The sequence below is a fragment of the Zonotrichia leucophrys genome, chromosome 3 (genome assembly GCF_028769735.1).
Source record: "Zonotrichia leucophrys gambelii isolate GWCS_2022_RI chromosome 3, RI_Zleu_2.0, whole genome shotgun sequence".
NCBI classification, from domain to species: domain Eukaryota; kingdom Metazoa; phylum Chordata; class Aves; order Passeriformes; family Passerellidae; genus Zonotrichia; species Zonotrichia leucophrys.
The window spans coordinates 112,301,424-112,327,150 of record NC_088172.1 but is presented as its reverse complement, the minus strand read 5'-3'; the positions used below and the strand labels follow the sequence as shown (position 1 = coordinate 112,327,150).

The 25,727-nt window shown below is 46.3% G+C and overlaps 1 protein-coding gene across 1 annotated transcript; it reads right to left on the bottom strand.

Moving 5' to 3' along the window:
- Positions 1-13,280: 13,280 nt before the first annotated feature.
- Positions 13,281-20,657, bottom strand: LOC135445172 (interferon-induced very large GTPase 1-like). Its single transcript, XM_064707210.1, has one exon. The coding sequence runs from the start codon at positions 20,655-20,657 to the stop codon at positions 13,281-13,283; it is 7,377 nt and encodes a 2,458-aa protein (XP_064563280.1).
- Positions 20,658-25,727: the final 5,070 nt, after the last annotated feature.

Below are 25,727 nucleotides of genomic sequence, written 5' to 3'. Positions count from 1 at the left end.
GTTAGTTATAAAAAGTGTTTTATATCACATAGTTTTGATTTTAATATTATGTTATAACTTAAAAACTATATTTACTACACTACTTAAAAATATGAATGCAGCATAACTTTCTAACATAACATATATAGTATTCATTTTAATATTTGCAAAAAGCCAATCATACAGTATAATATGCATTTTTCACATTAGTGATGATAAGTCTCTAGAAATAGAACAAATTATAACTATTTTTAGCTGCTTGTTAATATAATCTATCAGTTTAGGGATGCATTGTATTGCTTATAGAAATAGTAGTGTAATAAATATAATATCTATATATCACTCATTGAAATAATAGTGTGACGAATGTTTTGTATTACAGACCTTTGCAAAACCCAAGAAGTAGTAAAAGGATTTTGTGTAAGTAAAGCAGCGCAAAGCCATCCACTCACTGCCCAACCTAAGTGATAAGATACCTGTGACACAAACCAGAGCACGGGAGGACAATTAGAGAATACCATGTTAAAATTAAGGAGGACATACTAAATCCTTATCAGAGGATGTGAAACAGCAGGATGGACACTCAAGAAGAAATAAAATATATTGACCTGACACCCAGGATGTGCTGCAGATAAACTGGAGTGTGAAGAAATCAAACAAAGGAGTTCCCAAAACATCAGAAAGTTCACAAGAATGTTTGAATAATATATGAAACACAAGAATATGCAGGTATGTCAGCAAGGCAATGGAGGCATCTGCATAAAGATAACACTGCCTGTATACACCTTATTCATCAAAAGCACCCCGGTGCTGGAAATATTGTCCTTCCTTTATCCTATTATTATTAAACTTCTAAAAATTCTTAGGAGTGAACTCTGTTTTTCATCCTGGGGATGCTGGGAGCTGACTCGGAGAGGTGCCCTCTGTGATCTCCTGTTCGTCTGCACAGAGGGTCTTGCCGGGGAGATGCCCATTGGTGGCTGTCTCAGTCACAGCAGCCATGGAGCCACTGAGCTTAAAATATCTGGTAACAGGAGGAAAAGTGCCTGCAAACCTTAACCCTGGCCACAAGGGTGCCATACTTCAGGCTGCTGAGGGAGATAGTTGGGAGAGCCCCTGGGAAAAGGCTCTGGAAGCTGCTGGGACCATCAGTGCTGGTCAGTTTTCATTGAAAAACCCCTGGAGGGCAAGCCAACAAAAGCTCAGGAGGGAAAAGTCCTGCTCATCACTGAGACATGGGGGTTAGAAATGAATTTAGGATTTAGGATAGTTGTTTTAGATGATGCATATTGCTTAACTTACTTAGTGATTGCTGTGGCTGCAAGGCCTGCAGAGACCAGAGGGAAAGGAATGCAGGGACCCTGGTAAGAAGAGCTTCTTACCCCAAGCAAGGTGGGAGGAACGCAAAGCCTGCAGAACTGTTGGAGATAAGAGAGGCTCCTCAGACCCTAAACTAACTCAAACCAGCACTACAATTTGCACTGCAGACAAGAGACCAATGTGCATGTGCAGGAAAGAGGTGAAAAGTTTCTCTAGATGAAGACATTGGAAAGTTCATTTGCCTTCCTCCTTGCAACCACCAAGCGACCACCAGACAGATGCCCAGAGAGAAGTGCAGAAGAACTGATAAGCTTATTATATTATGAAGCAGGGCTAGGAAATGATATGCGTGGAACTATTGTGAAACTTGATGCATATGTAACATTTTAGAGAATAAAAGAGGATTAGAATTCTCAGGAGGTGGTGGGGAAGTTCCACAAGCGCCTGGCATTGAATAAATCCATACCTACTTTAGAACTTTGAGTTTTGTAGTCTGTCCATGTATCATTACCCAGAATTTCCTTTTATAACACTTGTCTTGGGGTGATTTTATGATCATACTCTATTTCATAATCATCTGCTTTATGCCCAGAAAGGGTGCTGTAGGTTTAAGATGAACCAGGGGCCGGGACCACAGCCTGGGAACCCTAGGCAGGCTCTGTTCAAACTTTTTGTCTGGGTGCTTAGCAGTGCAGACCAGGACTCTGTATTGTTCCTTTTGTTGGATTTTTTTTTTTTTTTTTCAAACTTGAAGCAAGAAGTTTCTTTCCTTCCCTTCTCCTAGCCTAGATGCTGTACTGAGAAGTCCTCTCGGTGTCTTTTTTATTTTTTCCTTTTCCCTTGAACTGTTTTGGATAGCTTTGTTTTTCTTTTCAGCCCATCCAAGGAGCTGCGTGGGGCCACCTTGAACCAATCTTGGATAAGATGAACCAACATAAACCTACCACTTCTGCCTGCTGCAAGGCAGAGACTAACACTAGAAAGATTCCCACCTATTCTGCCCAAGTGGCTGCCTGAGCTCCTGTTCCTCCCATCCCCTGAGACAAAGAAGTGTAGCCACCATCTTTGCCTCTTGGCCATGCGGCAAGGTGGGGGTGGGGTGTAAGATTCAACTTTTTTCCTGTACTTTTTGGGTATTTTGCTTTGTTAATAAAGAGTCTTACATTTTCACTTTCATCCGAAGGTATTCATTCCTTTCATTGGCAAAAAGTGATTATTGAAGACATTCTCTTTAGAGGAAAAGCTCATTCCAGGATGTTTTCTCTTAAAATTTGTCTCTAAACTGAGACAACGCTCATTAACCCACGGAGTTAACTCCATTAACCCATGGAGTTGATCAAGGAAAGCCAGTTGATCTGAGCTTTTTGGATTTCAGTAACGCTTTCGATCCTGTGTCTCCCAGGGTCCCTGTGTGTCCCTTCCTATTCAGGCCATTCCATCATTCCATGGTTCTCACCCTAACAGAGCTGGCACTCTCTCTGCACACCTGCCTTTACACCTTTGGGTTTTGGACACTGAAAGGAAAGAGAAGGAAATGTCTTTACAAACAAACTGTGGGCCTGATGGTAGATAAGGCCAGACATGGAGAGGTGAAAGAAGCAATAGGAGTAACCATAAAATCCACAGGATTTCCACTAATTGACACAGACTGTTACTCACTCAAGACTCTGCAAAATCTCTGGATTTAGAGAAAAAAATCCAGACACACATGAAAAAAGAAAAACTGGGCGAGGTATACATTAGAAAGGAGTCTGTATTAGGTGTTTCAGGAACTCTGTGTGCCTGCCTCGCCGGAGTCCTCCTCCTTTTTGGGGAAGTCCCCTTCCCCTTCATCCTCATCCTCAGCCTCAACCTTTCTCCTTCTAGGAGGAGCTTTCATCCACTCAAAATTATCTCGTTCTTGCTCCTCAGAATGATAAATCTTATCTGATCTCATACATCGCTGTCCTATACTACATGCCGAACAACAATGTTTGATTTGTTTTCTCTTTGCCTTGTTTTCCTTTTCAAGGGCCAAGCCAGTGGATCTGAAGAGCATCTGATCCTACAGTCTCTTTGCCATTCTTGGTTATTTCTTAAAACAGAAAACGTATCAGCATACAAAACCTCATAGTTTAAAAACCTCATTTACCTTCCTGTCTTAAAAACAACATCAACTGCAGTAAGGTATCATAACCTAAAGTTCCAGTGGGTGGCCATCTCGCCCCACCCTCTAACCGGTACAGTGGCCACCAGCGTGTGCAATATTGGATTAGATCCTTTTTATTCTCAGAGCCTCCCCTGCTGGTGATTTCCTTCCAGTGGGCCAAGATGCACCCCAAGGGGCTAGCCCGAGGAACTTCCTTGCTCTGGTTAGTTCCCATTATCTCCTTCTCCTTGCCCTGTCTCGCTTCCACCTAAACCTCTATCCACAGAGCCTCACAGTAGTTTCCCAGTCCTCCTCACACACACAGTTCCAGGTGGCAGGTATCAGATGTGATTTCCCACACACAAGCTTTAAGATCTTAGGTTCTGAATCAGCTTGATCAGAAACCTTTAGTTTACACTTAGACTTGGGGCATGTGCCCTGACGCTTATTAGAACAGCAATACCAGCGTCTCCCACAAACACCGCACTGCAATAATATCAACGCAGCGTGCCAGCCTCTTGAGCCACCAAAGGCTCCCAGGAATTGCCTGCAAAGGCAGGCTATTCCGTTTATTACAGGGAACTCTAAATCCTCTATGGCAGGCTGTTCCCAGTCCAGACTTACTATAGTACTAGCTGAAGTCTGGAAGAGCCCCTCTAAATAAACTCGTTCATCTCGTTTATCTATTCAATAATTCATAGGATTCACAAACTCCCAGGGGTCGAGTCCAAACCACTGGGGCAGAGGAACCCCTTGGGTTCGTCTAGCCACGGTGAAAGCGTGCATGATCTACGCCACAATTTACAACCTTTACTCAATGAATGTCCTCACCCATGCTTCTCCACTGCTTGCTCTATTTTTCTCTGTCGGATGCTCCCCACCCCCACAGCCTGCCCCGGCTGATGCTCGCTCAGCCCCTCCAGCCGCAGGTAGGAAACTCCCCCCCCCCACACTCTAGAGCACTGTAGATCTATTCTCTTTTATACACCATACATGTATACACTTGCACGATTGCAAACACAATGCACTAACCACACAATGCATTAACCATACAGTGATACAGTGTCTGGACACCACACACACACACACACACACACACTAACACACACACTTGGGTTCACTCGACCCACCCCCAGGATCGCTAGCAGTTCTGCCCTATCAAAACAATGAACCCCGTCTCTACTGTAGCTGCTCCATCAGCTGTACCCAGACGTCTCTGGGTGATTTACTCCCTATCTCTCTCTTTTGCCCCGGAGGCCCCTCAATACATACCGTATCCTCCTCCGCAGGCCAGCAGGTTCTTGTCTGTCTCCACAGGAGGCAAGCTGAGACGAGCAGAGCCCCACCAGGAAAATCCCGGGGCACGCCTAGGAGTCTGTCCGTTCTCCCCTGCCCCTGCGGAGACAGAGACGGAAGGTATCTCCTTCTGCTGCGGATGGCTCGCCAGAATGTTTTGCAGAGAAAAGGAAAAGAACCCCCCAACTTTGTAAAAGTTGTAAAGTTGGTGTGTTTATTGCAGTGCTGGACGCATGTGGAGATTTCTCTCCCTAAAGAGCATGTATGCCTCTGAGAGTTTAACTTCCCTTTTATTCTACTACAAATACATATGCATACAGTTTCACAACAGGCTCATACATATTCATTTTTATGTGACATTTGCCACCAGTTCCCCTTTATCAAAAGAATTCCTGGGTCAGGCTGGCCCGCCCTTGTAACAGTTTCTGTTTTTCTTTATCCGTCTCTCCCCTGTCTCCTCATTATCTCTGTTCTGCAGTTTTTCCTTCAGCTCCAGTATTACAGACCTTTCACTCTTTTTAGGCATTTCACCTAATTCAAAATGGATTTTTACTCTGGGGAATTTTTCACTCTGTCTCACCGGGAAATTAGGATAAAAAGGAGAAAAATTTTGAGACACCCCAGGGCAAAAGCCCCATGGCCTCTCCATTTATTAGAATAAAATTACATGACTCCTATGTCTCCTTTTTGGGCATAAATCTCTAGTGTTTGTGGATCAATTTTCCTTACAATCTGGGTACTCCTCTGGGATATTTCTGCTGTCTGGGGTGGTGGGCAATGAGTGGAGCTGGAGGCATGCCTCACCCAGTTTCAGTGATGAGCTCCCCTTGGTGGCAGCTGGCACCAGGCAATTGATTGGGCTCCTGAGACTGTCCAGGAGACAGACAAGTGGTGGACCAGGGGGGTCCATGAAGAGTCCGCAGGGAAGGATCACTGAAAACCTCACCAGTGAGTAAAATGGGATCTTCAGGGAGCAAACCTGGGAGGGAACACATGGAGGATAGCACAGGTAAACCTGAGAGGGCACCCATGGAGGGTAGCTCAGGTAAAACAGGGCACCCATGGAGGGTTGCAAAGGTAAAGCTGGGAAGAGGCCCCAGCAAAAGGGATGATGATCCCATAATACCCCCAGAGAGGACCTTGGGGTGAATGCTGAAGTCTTGGGACAGATTGTTCATTCCCCCAGAGGTAACTATGGAGAGAATGGTAGGATATTGTTATTTTGTGTGGCCAAAATATGAATTGCCAAAGGGGCTTAAGTGGCTACCTTATGGAACAAATAGACTTCATTTAAGTCAAAATATGTGGTGGTATTTAGAAGAGAATTGGAAAGGAGTGATTGTAAGGGAATGTGGATTGATATGGTTGAAACAAGCATCAGGAGAAGTCTATGTGTTAAGAAGAAGAAGAAGAGGAAAAAGGGGAGGAAGAGAAAAATGGTGAGGATTGAGATGTTTTTCAGCACCTTCCCCCATCTTGTGTTCCAGTTTTGCCAGATGACCCAGGGCCAGCTGCAGGTCCCCTGTATTCTCAATTTCCAGAGGAAAGGAATCAAGGAAATGCTGTTTCTACAGCCTCATCTGAGGATAATGACAGAGAAAGGGGAGGAGGAGAGCATAATCATATCACCCCCTAGGACTAGAAGTGGAACTCAGTATAGGACATCAGAAGCTTCCTGGACCAATCAGGGGTACCAGATGCCACTATGCCAAGTTCCCTTGGGGATCAAGGGGGAGGATTTGGGTTTGTTATTGTAGCACTTACTACCCAGGATATAAGAGGATTAAAAAAAGGAATTACTCCCTTATTTGGATGGTCCCATAGAGGTGAGGGAAAACATAGGGGAATATTTGGGAAATGTGGGTTATACATGGAAGGACTGGGATTTTCCTTTGGGGATTTTGTTTGGGTCATCAGAGAAAGGAAAGATTTTGCAGAAAGCTCAGCAGCTGTGGGAGGATGAGCATCCACAAGTGATGGGGGAGGCTGAACCCAGCACACCTACTGTGGATAATGCAATCCTGTAAGGGAACCCCTAGTGGCACCCAAATAATCAGGCCAGTCCGGGTCACCTTCATGATTACCATGCATATTTGATTAGGGCAAGAGAAACAGTGTTTTCCACCAGAGGAACTTGAAAGCATTAGAAAGAATGGGCAGAAGAGAGAGCGGATCTACAATTGGTCTACAAGGAATGATAAGCAGTGGATAACAAAAGCTCTGGCTTTAGAGATATTAAAATAACTGCACAAAGGGAGACTCTGGGGGTCTTGAGGACTAGCAGAAGTCTTCCTCAAGATATAATATCTTGCTGTGGTTCTTTTTACTTTGGCAAAGCAAGCTATTGAGGGTTGTTTGGTTTGTACAAAAATCAATAACAGGGTTACAAAGAAAATTGCCAGGGGAGGGAGGCCTTGGGCTGTACGTCCATTCCAAAGATGCCAGGTGGATTTTACCAAAATGCCCCAAGTATTAAGGTTTCAATATCTTCTGGTAATAGTATGTCAGCTAACAGGGTGGCCAGAAGCATTTCCAACTGTTTCAGTGACAACAGGATCAGCTATTAAAGTATTTTTGGAACAAATACTTCCAAGATATGGGATTATGGAAGCAATGGACTCTGACAGGGGAATCATTTCACAGGAAAGATTTTTCAAGCCATTACAAGTGCTTTAGGAATAAAATGGAAGCTCCATACCTCCTGGCACCCCCAGAGCTCAGGCCGAGTTGAAAGAATAAATGGAGAAATAAAGAAACACCTTTCAAAGCTGCTGATGGAAATCAAGATAGCATGTGTGCAGCTATTGCCATTCACTTTGGAAATAAGGGCCAGAACCAGAGGAGATATTCAATTATCTCCCTTAGAACTGATGTTTTGAATTTCTTACCCTTGTAACTCTCAGCCTAGTGCAGGGGGACGGGGGTGGGTGTGGAAATAAGTGACGTATATTTAAAACAACATGTGGCCTGCCTCACAGCTTTATCTCATCATTCTCCTGGAATTCGATTTCTCAGTCAGGGAACCAAAAATGTCATGGTTTAGGCCTCCACAGAGCCAGTGCCCCCATGAGAATACCCTCTCCCTGGTGTCTGCTGTGAGATGTGACCAGGAATAAGCAAAGCAGGCTCCAGCTTAGAAATAAAGAAAACTTTATTAACTAAACTACAAGAAAAGAAGGAAAAAAACTATAAGGGAAAAAATTGAAAACCTTACAAAAAGCACTTTCCTCCCTGCCCCCACCAAAATGTCCCAATGCAATACATTCCCCCAAATCACCAACTCCCACTCCAGCACGACCCTTTAGAGTACTCAATCTTCAGTCCATGAAGAGGAGTCCTTCTTGCACCCTAGGCTTCCCCTGAAAACACTGCTGAAACCTCGTGTGGGTTTCAGCACCGCCCAGAAAGTCCTTTGCCCATCATGACACCTTTCCTTCCATGCCCAGTGCTCTCACCACTGTGCATGGACCAGAGCTGCTTCTAGGGCTGTCTTTCAAGGATGCCTTGTCTCACTCCAAAAAAGGCACAGTCTCTCTTTCGGAACATCTGTCCCCCCCAATTTTCCACCCCCTGGGGCCGAGGGGTACCCACACTGAACCCTCCTGGTTCTGAGGCACTGCCTCCCCCTAAATGCAGTCTCTGTGTCATAGGAAAAAAAATGGTTCAGTCTATGGCCACAGAAGAAAAGTCCAGCCCAAAAGGCCACTCCGTCATCTCTCCTGCACTCAAGAGTCCTCTGCACTTCCCTCGTGGCCCATTACCTCTTATCTCTTATCTCTCTTCTCATTCAGCTCCAGGAGGATCAGCATTTGCAAGATCTCAATCATGCGAGAAAAGGGTTAAAAATTTCAGTCTCTCCCTGTCCCAGAGCTCCGGAACTCCCACGCTGCCCCGACCTAGGCACCTTCTCGCCGCACTCCCCCCCCTTCTCCTCCTGGGCCAGCGCCGCTGTCGAATTCAGATGCTGGCTCTCTCTGCCTGGTGTCTCTTGGTCTCTTCCACCCTTGGGCTGGGCCTACCTCATGGCCACGTGGCTTTTCCCCTCCCCCCACCCAGCCAGCAGCTGAGACAGGGGCAGAGATGTGAAGCCCTTCCTGATGGAAATCCAAAAGAGAAACCCCAGGGCCGAAGGTCTGGTTTTTAACCCCTGTGTGTTCTCAGAGGTGTGTCCAAACCCCACAGGCCACATCAGGTGCCAATATAAAAATCTGAGCACCCATTGGTTCGACCACAGCATCCCAGAATTCCCACTTCCTGGTCAAACCAGCACAGGAGTCTACCCCAGTATAACTCATGGTATTATGCCACAGCTCCTGAAGAACCTACTCCTCCTTCCCCTGGCATGACTCCCAAACTCTTGTCGCCCTGGCCAAGCCACTACATTGGTATGTGCAAATGCTTGGCCATGATTTTTTGTTTCTTAATTGCCCCCAATTTGTCTCCTGGATAACCTCCTTCCCTCACAGTGTCTTTCTTCCAGATAACAGATGGAATAAAATTCCCTGAAAATCCCCAAACCCACTACAGGAGAGGAAGAGGATTTCAAAATATTGGTAGCTCCCCGACCCTGTGGATGAAGAGGAAGGAGGGCAGACACAGATTTAGAGGAATTTAGGCCAGTGGCAGGGAGAACATGACAAGGAGGAGAGAGAAGAAATGAGGAAAGGGTGCAATTCAAGCCCCTCTCAGGTGGGTGGTAGGTACAGATAAACTGGTCATGGTAACAATGCCTTTTTTAGTTGAGTTGATGTCCTGAAAGGACTTGGCAGGGACTTAAAGGGAAAATCCTGAGAAAGCAAGTGTCCTGGGGTGACGTTATGATGCTTGTATATCCCCATTCATCTGTTCTGTGCCTTTAAGACCGGCACTGAAGAGTGGAAGTTTTGTTTGGGTTTCTCTTATCAGAGACACAGAGGAAAGCGGTACATAGACTGTTTTTTCACTTCCAGCTTCAGCTTGCTGCTTTTGCTTGCTCTCTTTTTCTGCTCTTGCTTCTGCTCTGCTTTCTGCCTCTGCTTATTAGCTAGTTCTAGCTAAACAGTCCACATTGCTTCCTGGACTGTTTCTCCTCTCCTGTTCCTGTGACCATCTCCAACCTGCTCCAGACTGGGACCCGGGAACACCGAAGGTTCGGCTGCAGCAGCTGCCCCAGCACCGGAGGGACTGGGAACAGAGCAACCACCCCTGACAGAGACTTTCTGATTTTGTCATCTTTCTCAAAGCGGTGTCATTGGGTATTGTTCATTTTGTGTGCTGTGTCTGTCAAATAAACAGGTTCTTTCCACCTCTCTCCGAGGAATTTTTTCCCGAACCGGTTGGGGGAGGGGCTGTGTGGATTTTGCTTTCTGGAGGGGCCCTCCTTTGCAGATTCTTTAACAAATTTGCCCTAAACCAGCACAGCAAGTAAGGCCTTTGAGACCATTATAAGGACCCGGGGTCCTGATTGGAATGATATTCAGGTGGTTTTAGAAACACTGCTGAATGTAGATGAGAAGACAATGGTGGTAGCAAGTCAAGGGAAGAGGTAGAATGAGTTAATGCTTAAAATGTGCAACCAGGAAAAGCAGATCAGTGTTTTCCACCCACTGATCCAAGACTGGATCCCAACTGTGACAAAAATTAATCCACAAATACCAGAGGTTCATGTCCAAAAGGGAGACAGAGGAGTCCAGCTACTTTATTTGAATAAAGGGAAAGGTCATGGACAATTCCCATGGGGTGTCTCAAGTTGTTGGAGGTGCAGCCTCCTTTTTATCCTCATTTCCTGGCTCCATTTTCCTCTCTCTTTCCTCATCGGCTGAGATACTTGACAGGTACAGATTTCCCACATCACTTAATACAGACCCGCTTTTATTGTGTACCTGCCTCCATTTTACTTCTTCCTTGTGTTCTTTCCTCTGTTCTTTTTCTCCAAGTCCAGGGATTTACTACAGCCTTCAGTGAATAACAGTCTGTGTCAAGTAGTGGAATTCCTCTGGAATTTATGATTCACTGCATTGCTTCCTTCCCCTCTCAGTATCTGGCTTTATTCATCAGCAGGCCCACTGTTTGTTTGTAAAGACACCTCCTCCTCATTCCTTTCACAACCAGCCGGGACACAGGGATCTTTTGACCAGGTATCAGAGATTAACCATTTTTTGTATGAAACATGCAATTCAAAAGCCTATAATTATGTCAGAATTGTATCACATAATCCAAGGAAAGAATGAGTCTCCTTCCAATTTCCATCCATGATTAATTGATGCAGATGGGAAATTTGCTAACATAGATCCTGACAGAGAAGGAGATGTGTTACAAATGGCAGCTACAATTATAGGACAATTGGCTCCAGGCATTACAAGGAAGTTACAGAGACTAGGGCAGAGGACTCCAGAAATGTAAATAAATTGTTAGAAACTGTATGGAAATTATGTAATAACACAGGGTTGACTTGGGGAGGTAAAGATGGAGAATTAATGATGGCTGCTCTAATGGGTCCCAGAGGAGACAGGGGAGCTGTTGGGGAAGAAGCAGAACATGTTGAAAATGTTTTCAGTGATGACCATTAGGAAAAGATCAGTTGCTATTTGCAAGGAAACAGGGTGATTTTAAGATGATACTCTATTCCCTTATTTTCTGCTCTATGCCCAGAAATGGTTCCTGTAGCTCTAAGGTGGGTCCAGAGAAGGGACAGTGATGCCTTAGGATTCAGCTTTTACATTTTTTCGAGCCTGTACAGCTTTAGTGTAGAACTCAAAAACTCCAGTAGCCTGTCAGCTACTGTTTTCTCATTTTATTCAGACAAAACAATTCCTCTAGACCTTAAAGTCAAGGACACCCTACTGTCTCAGGCCCCAAAAATTATATACAGAAGTGAGTTGGGGAGGAGCAAACCAGGGCTAAATGACTTCATTGCTTGAAGCTGTAATTGGAGGATTAACCTCTGATATGCAAATGGACCAAACTTATAACTGTATGAAAAACTTGTGACCATCGTCCATCTTGGGCATACCCTGTGGGAGGCTTCTGTCTTTCCATGGGGTTTTATTGAAGGCCTTTGATGTCGGTGACTGAGAGACAGGACTCCACGTAGGTGTCAGCAATAAGTTGTTTATTGTTGATAGAGCGAAGCCATGATGTTGTCTATTATCTCTACAGCTGGGTATATATAGTCTAACAGCTTTAGATAAAAGTTTCCACTGCCAAGCAGTAATCACATTACAACAGTTTCTTAGCTACATTGCTTACCCCAAGCACCCGCAGTCTTACATGACTACATTCCTTTTTGCTTCCCCCCTTACATTTCTGTTTGAACTTCCCATGGTTTCTTCCTCACAAGAGCCAGGATGTCTGGACCATCCATCATCTCCACAGTACTCCCAGCTCCACTGCCCAGCTGCGTCCCCATGCTTAATTAAATGCCTACTTTTATTTTCTTAATCTTGTCTAACCTCTGTTCCAGGTAGCCACTCCAAGGCACAAACGAGATCCTTGGGGCTTTTCTGCAGGCTTGGTTCAAAGCATCAATCCAGGGTGCGTTTGGATGCCCTGTGGCAGCATTATTTTGCTGTTTAGCTGGCTTGGCTATTTGATAGCTCAAGCAAGACTTTTTTTTTTCCCCTTTCCCTGGCCTTGAAGAAGCTGCAACAACAATCCTTCAGCAGCTTTTTCCCCCCTTGAATTGTTTGGCTTTGTTTTCGTCAAAGATCAGGAAATAAACAGGATCTGTTCACTAGAACCTGAAGGACCGGCTCTGCCTGGCCCCAGACCTTGGAAAAAGCTGAATCAAAGAGAGAAAGGACCCTGAGTCTGCCCCGAGGGCTGCTGCAGAAGGTGCTGCAGACAGGATTCTCCACATGGGGCACTCCAAAGGCTTTTGCACATCAGAGAGGCCAAGGGCAGGAGCAGCTCCTGCTGGGGCTGAGGGCTGGAGGGAAGGGCAGCAGCCCCAGGCACCTGAGCAGGAGCGGCTGCCCTGGACAGAGACACAGCACCCCTGAGACAGGGAGTGACAGCACTGCCTGAGCCTGGGGCAGTCGTGTCACTGCTTTCCTGAGCCTGCAGGCACAACAGCTCCTGCTGGGAGAACGGCCTCAGTTGATCCAGGAGGCTGCAATGAGGGAGGGAAGGATGACACCCAAAAGCCAAGCAGCCCAGCTTGCAGCCAGCATGGAGCTGGCCTCAGGCCCTGCAGGCTTTCTCCAAGCAGGACAGCTCCTTGCTGCAGGAAAACTGCCTTTGGGGCACTGTCCCTTCTTGTCTCACAGCAGCTGATCCAAGGGGTGCTTTGAGTGCTGCCTTTGCCCCGTCCCTGCCCTTGGGCTCAGGATGGCCACGAGGCTGATTGCCCGAAGGACAAGTTTGGTTTGGCTCTAGGACAAAGCTGAGGGAAATGTTTATGGCAAACAGGCAAGAGGATTCTGCCTTCCTCATGAAACAAGCGAGTTGCTGAGTGATGGGTGCAGTAATGTGCCTTATTTAACCAAATTTGGGAAAAGTTAGATGCCATTATCTGAACATGGTTTGAGAGCATCATTATTGTAACTGTGTTTTTTGGAGAACCTGGCACAAATTTCTCCTAAACTGTAAATCTGCTGTGGTTCTTTCTCCCCACAGATGTGGCCAAAAGCTCCTCCAGCTCAGACAGTGCTTCCTGCTTGGTAATTCTCTGCCATGCCTCCGGGATTTCTCCTTTGCCCTGAAATTTCCCTTTGTACAGAGCTTCCAGCTGTGTCCTGAAATGAGACACAAACCATTTCCAGTATGCCTGCATGGATGAATCAGGAAGAATATTCCAAGTGGAAAAAGGAGGTCCAGCATTACGGTATAATTTGAAAGGGATCCATGGTCCACCATCAAAGCTGAATATGCAGTCACTTGCAACAAGGCTGGAACAAATATCAATGACCAGATTGTGTGTATCATACTCGATGCCAAAAAAACATTTTGACCATGTGGTTCCCATCAAAGCTTGTGGGCGATGGAAGACCACCTGATGGTCTCCATCATGATTCTGCATTGTGTTTGTGCAGACAGCCCCACAAAAGGGACACTGTGCCCAGCACCCTGAAAAATGCTCTGCCAGGATGGTGTGAGGCTGCCTTGGAAATGAGCTCAGGTCAGCACCAGCCAATTCTTTCATGAGCCTTTCCCTCAGGTCATCCAGAGCTTCTGCCATGGCACTGCTCAGGAACTCAATGTCTGTGACCTCCTGGTGCTCAATGCCCTTCAGGTCACTTCTGGGCAAGTTGATCACCTCTGATAGTTCCCTGCAAAATTCATCCAGCCAGAGAGAGACTTTGTCTTGTCTGTCTTTTCTGTCTTTGACAATTTGGGTTGATGAAGAAACAGCTGAAAGGATGTTTTTATAGAGAACATCAAGGGAGGAATTTAAAAACATCCTCAGCCTCTTACTCCCATCTAAACAGTAACTCTTAACTTGTATCGCAATGTATTTCTCAAAACATTCCTCTGGACGCTTAAGGTAACATTTGAAATACTCAAAATTTTCCTGTTCTGCCAGGTATCTCAGGATGCAAACTTCCAGATTGGCTTTGCTGCCCCTGAAATCTGGGAAATTCTCCCGCATGTCCTCAGCGATATCTTTAGCCGTCCTCTCATAGACTGCCCGGCGAAGAGCTGGTTCAATCTTGTGACAAAGGAAAACAGCAAAAGTTGTGACAGAAGCGGCTCCTTGGCAGGAAATCTGGAAACAATTGAAGAAATCTTCTCTCTTGCTCATCAGGTACACAACTGGGTCATTTGCCTTTCGGAATGCTCTGTGCATGGCTTTAAACCTTTCTGCTGCCATTGTGCACAGATACAGAGACAAATCTATGCTGTATTCTCTGTTAAAAGTACATTTCCCATTGCTGGGGACAGAGTTCATGCCTTTCTGTACTTCACTGAGTATTTCATGAATAAAATTTCGACTGTAATCGCGTTTCTCCTCTTCCTTCTTAGCAATGTTTGCCTTCACAGATGCTATGATGTTGTCAGTGATGTGCTGAAAGTTGATCACATCAGCATTGGAAATGCTCCTGGGATCTGAGATATAGTGTAAATACTTTTTCTTCATGATGTGTTTCTCTGGATCAAAAGAAAATCCTCGGCTTTTGGGAAATGAAGTGATCCGTGCATGGATACCCGGCTCCTTAAAGTGCTCTAGAAGGACATCTTCAATTTCTGCATCAATATCCACCTGTTCTGGAGGAGGAGCAGCACGGGAGACTTCAGCAATCCACTGGTTCCAGACAAGAGTAAAGTTGTCCTTCAGTTCTCTCTCACTGAGGCTCTTCCCTTTCAGAGTCACAGCCAGCTCCCGACTCCTTCTCAGGAGCTCATCTTCATATTCCAACTTCCTTGCATCCAGTTTCCTCTGCTCCTTCTGTAGCTCAATAAGATTCTCACATTTCTTTTTTGTTTCATGAAGAAGAGTCTCTTTTAGTTCTTTCAGCTTCAGCTCTGTGCTTGATTTCCACTGGACCAGTGTCTCATGGTCTTTGTCTTCCCTGAAATACTTTTCCACTTCTTTCTCAATGGCATCACTTGTCTCTTGCACCAGCCCTTCAAGATGTTTTATGGTGACATTCTGCATGTCCCCATTCCGAATTTTGTTGTCCAATCTCATCTGTATGTCTGAGATGTGACTCCTCAGCCTCCAGCTCCACTGACTAAAGGCAGTTTCTAGTTTCGTGTACACAGCAATCTCCAGGGAATTCTTGAAGCTGAAAACAAAGTTTTCATTCAGCAAAGCATTCCAGAGGTCACCAACACGATCTTTCAGGCTCGAGAACCTCAAAATGCTGCGCTGTGACTGCTTCTTGGCAGCCTGGAGGATTTTGCTCTTGAGTTGCTGGACATTCTGGCTGTAGGTGGGGTTGGGTGGTGCCATTGGGGGGTTTCCTTCCCACAGGTGAGCAAAGTAGTGAATGTGGGTGTTCACATCAAAGCCAATGACATCGCTGAAGGAGGAGACATCACAGCATTCCTGCTGAGCAGCCACTGCAGTCATTTCATCCAGCTTTTCCTGCAAACGCCTTCGTCCTTCCATGTTCTGCTCCTTGGCAGTTGCTTCTCCCACGTTTTGGTGGACAAAGAGGCAGCTTGGGGAAAGATTGACTTTCTTCATCCTCAGGAAAGCCTGCACAGCGATCTGGAGAACATCTTGCATTTCTGATGGATTTTCTCCAAAGATATTGATCACAGTCATGTTGCCAACACCAATGACAAAGGTGGCCAGCTCGTTGTCATGGTTCAGGGACTGTTTATTGGCCATCTGGATGGCACGGAGTCCCTCAGTGTAGACCACCAGCACAAAATCAAAGCCCAAGTCTTGCTGCAGCTCCTCACCCACTGGGATGAGCTGCATGAAGGCCCCGCGGGTGCATCTCCCTGCGCTGACGTTGAACTGCAGACCAAACATGGCATTCAGCAGGGTGGACTTGCCTGTGCTCTGGATGCCGAGCACGGAGAGCACAAACACTCGTTTGTCCCCCAGCCTCTCAATTAAGCTGTCAAAGATTGCTCCCACCCAGCACAAAGGCAGGTAAGAAGCGTCCCCATCCATCAGCTCCACAGGATACCCTAGAACCATCAGCTCTGCTGCAAATTCTGGCAGTTTAAAAAAATAGTCATTCTCGTCGTTCATTAATTGCAGAGCTTCATAAATCTGCCCTATCTCTCTCAGAAGGTGCTCTAGGCCGATGGATGAATCATTGATTTCATCAGAAATGAAATTCAGCTGACTGATCAAATCATTGTTCACACTGTTTTTTTCCTGGGTTTTTTTTCCTGTCTGGATTTCAGACCATAACTTGTGATAGTCTCTCCTCAGTTCTTCAAGGTGACCACAAGACATCTCATCCATAAAGACCTTCATCCAGTGCAGGAAATATTTCTTGGTATCTGCTGGCTGGGCCTGGAGAAAGCCAAGGAACAAATTCATCAGTGGGTTGAGAGGGAAAGCTTGCTCAAGTTGCTCTCTTCTTATTGCTTTCTTTTCATTTTCAATTTGGCTCCGATGATGCTCAACGCTCTTGTTCCCCTTCTCCTTCAAGCGAGTGAGTTCTTTGTCCTTTTGGCACCACTGGTGCCACAGTTTTCCTTGAAGCGGCAGCAGCTGGGATTTGATCTCAGACAGCTTCTCTTTCTTCAGAAGCTCCACCAGCTCCTTTGCCTTTGCTTTGGCTGTCACACACGCAGGTTGATCTGCATCCACTATGAATCCGTGCTGGCGAGCTTTGACTATGCAGGCCTCCAGACTGAAACATGGATTAGACCCTTTCAGGAGATCTCCAATTGTCTTGGTCAGCTCCACCATCAGATCTGCTTCATTTCTGTTCCTGATCCCTATTGTTATGTTTTTGCTGGCTTGTCCAGCTGCAACATTCTCTATTTCTGTGAGAAGACAAACCAAAGGCCTTTGTGACTGCCACAGGTCCTGCAGAAGCTTTTTCCCCCTGTTGTCCATGTGCTCCCAGTCAGACACAAGAGCCACGTTGACAGCAGATATCTCCTGCAGGAACTGCAGCTGTGCTCCGTGATCCCTGGCATCTCCATGCAGGTTACAGAAAGCCACGCAGCGCTCAAAGGTGTCATCGGGGCTTCCACCAGGGCAGTACCAGGCGATCTCCACCAGCCCTTCCATCAGCAAACGCTCTCTGGTGCTGCCTCTGCAGTGGCGGTGGAAGAAAGTGTCGTGTTTGCGTTTGCTGAGCAGAGCGTTGAGGAGCTGGGACTTGGAAGAGGAGGCCGAGCTGCCAATGCGGATGAAGGACACAATGGGTGTCTGTGCCTGAAAGATGAGTTTGTTGCTGAAACTCTTTGTTTGGGCCTGCTTTCCTGACTTGTCCACCTCTTTCCAGCTCCTTTGGATTTGGCTGAGAGCGTAGAGTGGAAACTCAATGCGTGAAGTGCTCGGGTTGGGCACCAGCAGAGGCAGCGCCAGTTGGCAGAACGCCAGCTTGGTTACCAGGGTCTGTCTCAGGAAGTCATCAGCACAATGGAAAATGGCCATCTGCAGGTCCATGGGGTGCACATGGCTGTCCCTGCTTGCATGTTCAGGGGCTGCTTCCATCAGCTTATCAAGAAAGTTTTCAAAGGAGTCTGATTGTTGGTCCTCTTGCTCTGTTGTCTGTGGCATGGGTGCAAGGCCTGGATTGCTCCCTTCCAAGCAAGTCAGGTACCTCACCTGATAATCCACAGTTAACAGCTTCTGCAAGAAATATAAGGGCAGTTCATTGTCCTGGCTGGGCTGGCTGTCCTGCAGAGATGTCTTGGAGATGGTGTGGAAATCTCCCATCCCCATTTTCCTTGGATAGTGACTTTCCAGTCCAAGGCGCTGGAGCAGCTGAAGGAATTCCTGGTTTGAAATGGCCTCATTTTCTTTGGATTCACAGCTGTCCGACTTGGACTGGGACTGACTGGAAACCTCAGGTGTTGGAAAAGTGTCTTCCAGGTCTCTGAGTATGTTCTGCATCCTCTGTTCATCCCATTTGTCATCCAAGCCCCCACTGATCAAGGAGTCCAAGTCCCGTTCCAGCCTCTCCCAGTCTTCGTCTCCACTGTGCTTTTGGAGGAGATTCTTTATCCGTGTGGACCACAAGCCTTTCATGTGATCTTCCATGAAAACCAAACGCTCCCTCTTCTGCTCAGGGGACAGCTCTTGACTTTCAGGTGTCACAGTCAGACCCGTCAGCAGGATGAAGGCCTCAGCTCTGTCGGCATCTTGCTCCTTCAGGTTCATGTACTCTGCATGTGCTGCTTCCATTTCCTTGGCCATGTAGTGAATTTCTGGGTGTCCAAGGAGGTGCTGGAAAGTGCTGCTTTCCACCTGGTACCCTGTGCTGGTCACAATCAAGAGCACCAACAGCTCCAGGTCCTTCTGAGCCTGTTCCTGGAGGGACTGCAGTAAGGAATAAATGGCCAGGCTGCTGGTCAGGGTGGCTTCTCTCTTTGCTTCATGAACTGCAGAAGCAGAACTTCCTGGTGCGTAGGTGACAGCATAGATGTGCTCCTTCATTTTCTGCAGTGTTTTGATGAGCTCTTGAAGCTCAGAGACTTTGGGAGATCTGGGAAGTGGGTGCTCAGTCTGGAAGACCCATTGCATAATGAAGGAAGCCTCAGGGAAGTCCTTGACAGAGTAGATATGAGGATTCAGGAGACTCCTCAACATTACCTTGATAGTGGTGGTGTTTTCTGGAGGTGAGTCCTGGCATCTCCGCACAGTGTTCACCAGGAAGTCCTGCAGGGCTTTGTCTGACAGGCACACGTTGATCCACACACTGGGGTTTTTGGTTTTTGCATTCAGATCATCTTTTAGCTCCATCAGCATGAGCAGCTTCTTTTCATCCACTTTTGTCACCTCCCAGGCCTTCACAGTCTCCATGAAATCTCTGGCCTCTTGCACTGCACTGCCCAGTTCCTCTCCAAAAACGGTGCCAACGCTCTGATTTGTCAGTGCTTTGTACCCAGCCCTGAGGGCTCTGCTCATCTGACCAACAGACTTAAAATCCCCACAGTGATTGTACAGGATGATGTCCCACACTGGGATCAGCTGAAAGCCACGGTCGATAACGCACCACGTTGTGTTATCAGACACGAGCCCCGTTTTCCACTGAGGAAGGGAAGCTGTGTCTGCTGGGCCCCCTGTGTTGACCACGTAGAGCTGAATTGCTGTAAGAGAAATCTCTCTCAGTCTCCCCAGGACAGAAGCCTGTGAATTGCATTTGGAAACATCCAGGGCCTCTTCTACACTGGCCCAGACACCACCCCAGCTGGCCCCAGCAAAGCTGTTCAGTGCTTCAGACGTTTGTCGCTTCACCTCTTCCTGGTGCTCGGCTTGGAATCCTTCTGTAGATGCCTTCCACCAGAATATTCCCCCAAAGTGGAGGGGACCCTGGTTTACATGGGTCCCAAACCTGCTGAAGAAGCTGTCACACATCTTCACTAAGATGGGGTTGTCTTCTTCCCGACTGAAGCTCAAAAGCTGCTTCTCCATGTCTTGGAGGTGCCGTAGAGCTGCATCCGAGAGGCGAAGCTGATGCCTTTGGAAGTAGCAAGAGGCCAGAGGGATGTACAGGTACTTGGTGGTGCAAAAGTAGCTCTGCTCAGAGCGGGACTGTTGGGTGTCCTCTGACTGCGAGGAGCTGCTGTGATCTACACTCCCTCCCAGATTAATCCCCCAGAATGAGGCTTTGGCAGAAACGCTCATGCTGAACCCCAGCAGCTCCATGGACTTGGTGAAAGTGGATTCTGCTGCAGAGGAGGAGAACTCCTTCCTCTCAAGCAGCGATCCTTGCACTGGACCGGCGAGCTGGAATTCCTCAGGAACCCTGATGAGCTGCTCTCGCTTTGCCAGCACATCTTCAGGTCTGCTGGTTCTGTAGATGCCCTGCAGGGCCAGTCCCCCTGATGCCCGCCTCAGCACCTCCGTGTCAGGGATGTTCTCCCCCCTGCCTGCTGACAGCTCCTGCTGCTCCAGCTGCTTCTGGATGCTCTCCAGCACATCTGCCAAGGGTTTCTTTGGTGCTGGCCAGAACTCTTTGGGAATCTCCATGGCTTGCCACAGAGTCTCTGCTTTCTCCCTCAGAGCATCCTGGCTGTGGCTGCGACTCTTGAGCATTTCTGTCAGATCCTTCAGAGCTTGTTTGGCCTCTTCTTGTCTCTGCTTTGTCTTCTCCAAATTATGCTTTTGCATGTCCTCACATGTTTTGTCTTCTGTTATTTTCAAGAGTTTCTGGAGTGCCTTTTTCTCCCAGGGGTGCCGTACCTCACACTCCAGCCTGAGGTAATCTTTATATTCCAGATGTTGCAGGGCTTCTCTGCACTTGATTCCCAGGATCTGTGTCACTTTGGGCAGCCAGTATCCAGCATCCAGTCCTTCCTTCTGGAATGCCTCTGCCAGGAGCTGTGCCTTTGCATCCCCCTCCTGTGTGTCCTCCTGCAAAGCCATGGCTGTGGAGGAAGAACAGAGACTTTCCCTATTGTGTTGTCAGAGGGCCCAGGCTCCTGGCAGAAGCTCTGCGGCAGCTGCAGCCCTGGGGATTGCTCCCACCAGGCTGCTGTAGCCAGGCCTTGGATGGCACAAGAGCCAGTGAAATAGAGATTTTTGGAATTTACTTGAGTTAGCAATTTGAATTAAGCATTTAAAGTTTATCCTGTCGAACTATGCATTGAATTTTAAACTTTTTATTTAAGAAACCTTTGCCATGGTAAAAAGGGCATAGGGAAATGAAAATTTCTGAAGCTTCTTGCAGAAGGAACAATACCAGAGGAGGCCAAGGGATGCAAAGCACCCAGATAAAGGGCTTTGTCTGTCTCCAGCTGATCAAGGCTGACAGACATACTCAGATAAGCCCCAAGGGATCAAATGTGCACATGTGAAGGAGAAAATTTCAAAAGTTCAGTCATGAGGAAGACCACAATCTTTAGTCTCAGGGATCATTGAGACACCCTCTTGTGACCACCACAGCAAAAAACGCATGCCCAGAAGGGCGTGGATCTGATTACCATGTGAGGCGAGAACCGGGGGGCCAGGGGTTCAATATGCACGAAAAGGTTGTGTAATGTATCGCATATGGAACACCTTTGTGAATAAAGATATGGGTCAGACGGAGGCTCAGGGCACAAGTTTTCACAAGAGATATCTCGCTTGTGCCAGGTGCTAACGATACATACCCACTTCATAACTACATCAGGTTGTGGAGTCTATTTATTCCGTGTATTGCTTCACCATGGTCTCCTTCCCAGCACCCTGTATGTGCCTTTTCCTTTCCTGTTTGCAGGATCAACCCTCTAGCTAAGTGTGTATCCTAGAGACAGCACAGACAAACACAGACACATAGACACAGCTACACGCACACACAGACACAGACTCACAGACAGATACACACAGACACACCCACCAAGACACACTCAGACAGATGCACACGCACACAGACAGACAGACACAGACAGACAGACACAAAAACTCATTCAGCCACACAACCTGCCCAGGACAAGGTGCTGCCTTCACCATCACCCACATCCTCCCAGCAGAACTCCTCCATCCACAAATGCAGACAGCCAGGGCCATTCCTGGCTCCCTGGAGCACTGGCACAGCCCCTCTGCCCATCCAACAGCCCTGCCTGCATCCTGCACCCTCTGCCCAGCCCACGGCTGCCCTGCTCGCTGCCTGGCCCAGCCTGCTGCTCCCAGCACCCGGAGGCAGCGCTCACACACTCCCCCATGGCACCCCACACTCCCCAGACACACTCCCCCCATGCCCCCCACGGGCTCTGAGCTGTGCTCCTGCTCCAGCTGCCTGTGCAGCCCCTCCCTCGCCCCTCTCTGGCCTCTTCCCAGGAGCTGCTTCCTGGCACCCTCAGGGGCCCACCCCAGTGCAGGGGAAAATCCACCTTGTCCCTGCCCACAGCTGTGCCTGGGACATGCTGGTGTGCTTTAATGAGTGACTGGATGTGAAAAATTATCCCATAATATTGGCTTTTGCATTTATGTATTAGCTTTTGCATGTTATTAGTTATGAAAAACACTAATCACTCGTGTTAAAATTTAAAAAAAATAACAGTAATAACATAGTTATAAAAATAGTAATAAAAATTAGGGCAATAAGAATTTGGATAATTACATTTAGGATAATAAAGGACAATAAAAAGTAAAGAATTATGGATGTCTGGGTGTTTGTTCTGCTCTAGAATATGCGTTGTTAACAAAGGATTAATTTTTAAAAGCAATAGCTCATTGTATATTCATATATTTCATACATGATTTAAATATTCTTTTTAAACAGTAGATTTTTTTGTTTATTTTTAACTTCCCCTCCTCATCTTGTAAATTAATCTTTTGGACCCTTGAAATCTGGAAGAAGTTTTAACTCTCTTGATTAGGAAGTAACAATTTTTTTGAGATTTTGGTGTTTTGTGTCATTATTTTAATGTGAAGGATTTCTTAGTTATTTTGTTTATTCTTTGAGTTAGTATAAAAAGTATTTTATATCACATAGTGTTAATTTTAATATTATGGTACAACCTAAAAACTATATTTACTACATTACTTAAAAAGGTGAATACAGGATAACTTTCTAATATAACATATATAGTATTAATTTTAATATTTGTGAAAAGCCAATAATATAATATGTATTTTTCACATTAGTGATGATAAGTATATAAAAATAGTACAAATTATAACTATTTTTAGCTGCTTGTTAATATAATCTATCAGCTTAAGGATGCACTGTATTGCTCATAGGAATGGTAGTGTAATGGATATAATATCTATGTATCACTCATTGAAATAATAGTATGATGAATGTTTTGTATTATAGACCTTTGCAAAACCAAAGATGTAGAAAAAGATTTTTGTGTAACTAAAACAGTGCAAAGCCATCCACTGCTCATTACATCCAGCCAGGAGACTAGGTGGCAGTTAAGGAGTGGAAAGAAGCACCATTGGTGGTGAAGTGGTGTGGAACTTTCCAAGTGTTGCTGAACACAGAAACAGCTGTCAAGACAGCTGAACTCAGACAGACGCATCACATTTGCATCACGGTCTTTAAAACCACTGACACTCCACAGGAGTGGACTGGAGCAGTAGGCAGTGCGTTGACCTCAGGGGAAGCCTTGTGCGCCTATCCACAGACTCTGTGCTTAAATAGATGTGTGGGCATCCCTTCTCTCAGATCTCCAGTCATTGGAGGACAATCCTCACTGTCATTGTTTTCTTTACGTTGAGTTCTTTCTGTGCTTTTACTCACTGCAGGTGGTGTGGAAGACAACATGAGAATTAGATTAGGAAATGAGACTGCACCATTAGAATGTTTTTCTTAATGATTTTACCTTTATATTGTCAGTTAGGTTTGAGCCAGAGATGGGAGAATAGTTTTTAGTCCCAGGAGAAGCAGCAAAATCCTTTACCCTTAGCAATTGTTGGGTCTGTAGAGGGCAAGGAGGATATGAAGAGTGGCCATGGGTGTCCAGCCCAGTAGAGCCCACATGACGGCTCAGCACCCTGAATGAGGTCCATGATGGAACTGGATTTTGGGATGAGGAAGGAAGTCCATGGTAACTTAATTTTTCGGAAAGAGGCATTTATTGTCTAAATAGAACAGGAGCCTATATGTCAGAAAAAGCGTTTGTGACTGGACTTTATCTTTGGGTTTAGACTGTTGGATCCCCAACTGCCCTCCTTATGATTGTTTTAAATATTGAGGCAGCTGGAATCAAATGCATGTTAAGCTCACTAATGGTAGCTGGGTAAAGTGTTCCCACCATAATTATTGAAGGGATTTTGAGGGCTGTAAAGCAGTGGGAAAAGATAATTATTTTTACCACTTGTTTTTAAGCTGTCCCCAGGATAATTCCACAAGTAGGACACATGTTATGTGCGACTATGAGTGGAAGGGGCAACACCGGAATGGAACTTGAACCCTTTTTAATAAGTTCTGGTCCAGATCCAGCAAAACGGATCTGGGATGTAACTGCAGGCGGAAACTTCATGTGGGAGCTTGGAAATGCAAATACTGTGATTCTTATGGTTGGGCAACTATTGTTGGGGGACCACTCAACCCAGGAAGCAAGCAAGTATTTTGACCCACCAATTAATGATGAAAATTGGGAAGGCCCCTTTGCCAATGGGACCTGGCTCTGAAAAGGCAGTTTTGGATTTGTGGCCAACATGTTATCATGGTTTAACATTGCTTGGTTTTTAGTTAAAGAGAAAACCCATCAGTTTCAGAAGTGATTCTCTCTGAAGACTGCTGACTCTGGACTCAACAGAACTAATCAGCTGGTTAGTTTTGAATATTGACACCTTGTTAAACCACTTAAGAAGTCTGGACATGCCTCTGTGAAATCACATTTAAAAACAAACAAACCCGGGGAAAAACTCTCTTACTTTCCAGCCTTTGAGCATACACCTGGACCCTACCCAGGCATGCTGGTTTTGCTTTGGAGGGCTGTTGGGGCTGGGCCAGGCCCTGCTTTTCTGCAGTGCTGGCCAGGTCAGGCTGGCTCTCCTAAGCCCCAGCCCAGGTACTTGCTGAAATTCTGCTGCTGCTGAGTTTCACCCACAAGTACCAGGCAGGGGAAGCCATCGGCCTGTGGCACGCTGCCACTGAGCCCTAGCCTGGCTGTTGAACTCCTAGCCACTGCCCCCTACAGTGCAGCCACCAAAAAAAATCCTCCACTGTGAACAGTTCTGGCCACTGCCCAGCAGAGATAATGTGACCAACAGCAAAATACCATTTCCTAATGCAAGGCCCAGGTAAGATTAATTGTTTCAGTGCTGTAGAATCCCATTTAAGAACAGATACACCTGCAGGTGCCAATCTTCTCCTGAGTCAGAGAAAAGGAATGGTGAAGGCATATGGAGAGAATGACATAGAGACACCAGTGTGGTCAGTTAAGAGGGGTCAAATCCCAGATGGGAGAAGAATGAAGAGATGCCTTAATCTTGGGCTGAAATTCTCCTGTAAGTCTATAGTGAAGTCTATATGACAGATACATCACACTGATTTTCCCCCTATAGCTCATGGAATGTATTGGGGGGATGTAGCATTCTAACTACAGCCATGAACAGAGGCATCCGTGTTGAAACAAGCAGATGTTGAAGCAGCTGTGATCCAATGAGAAGCTTAAACAGAGAGAAATGAGAGACATGAGAAACCTTGCCCCAGGAACAGAAGAAGAAAGCCTCTCTTTCCCAGAGATGGATGAAGAGAATGTTATAGATGAGTAATGCGATTGTTGACTCTCAGAATTAAGGAGTGGATACTATGTATATGTTAAGAGAAGTTCTGTAGAGGTACAGTTATACTTCCCCTCCCCCTTGCATGGTTATCACAGGATGGTCTCAGTAGTCAGGGCATTTGGAAGGGTTGGCTTGTTACTATGGCAACACTTGACCTCCAATCAAGAGGTAAGAAAGTGATCTCCACCACTAGACAGTGAAGAAGGAGTCACTGACAAGAATTTGGGAGGGGCTAGAGGTATAAAAGGCGGAGCATGCATTTTGTAGACGAGC

Excerpts from the sequence above, each read along its gene's own strand:
- LOC135445172 (XM_064707210.1), bottom strand. The coding sequence starts at position 20,657 with ATGGCTTTGCAGGAGGACACACAGGAGGGGGATGCAAAGGCACAGCTC.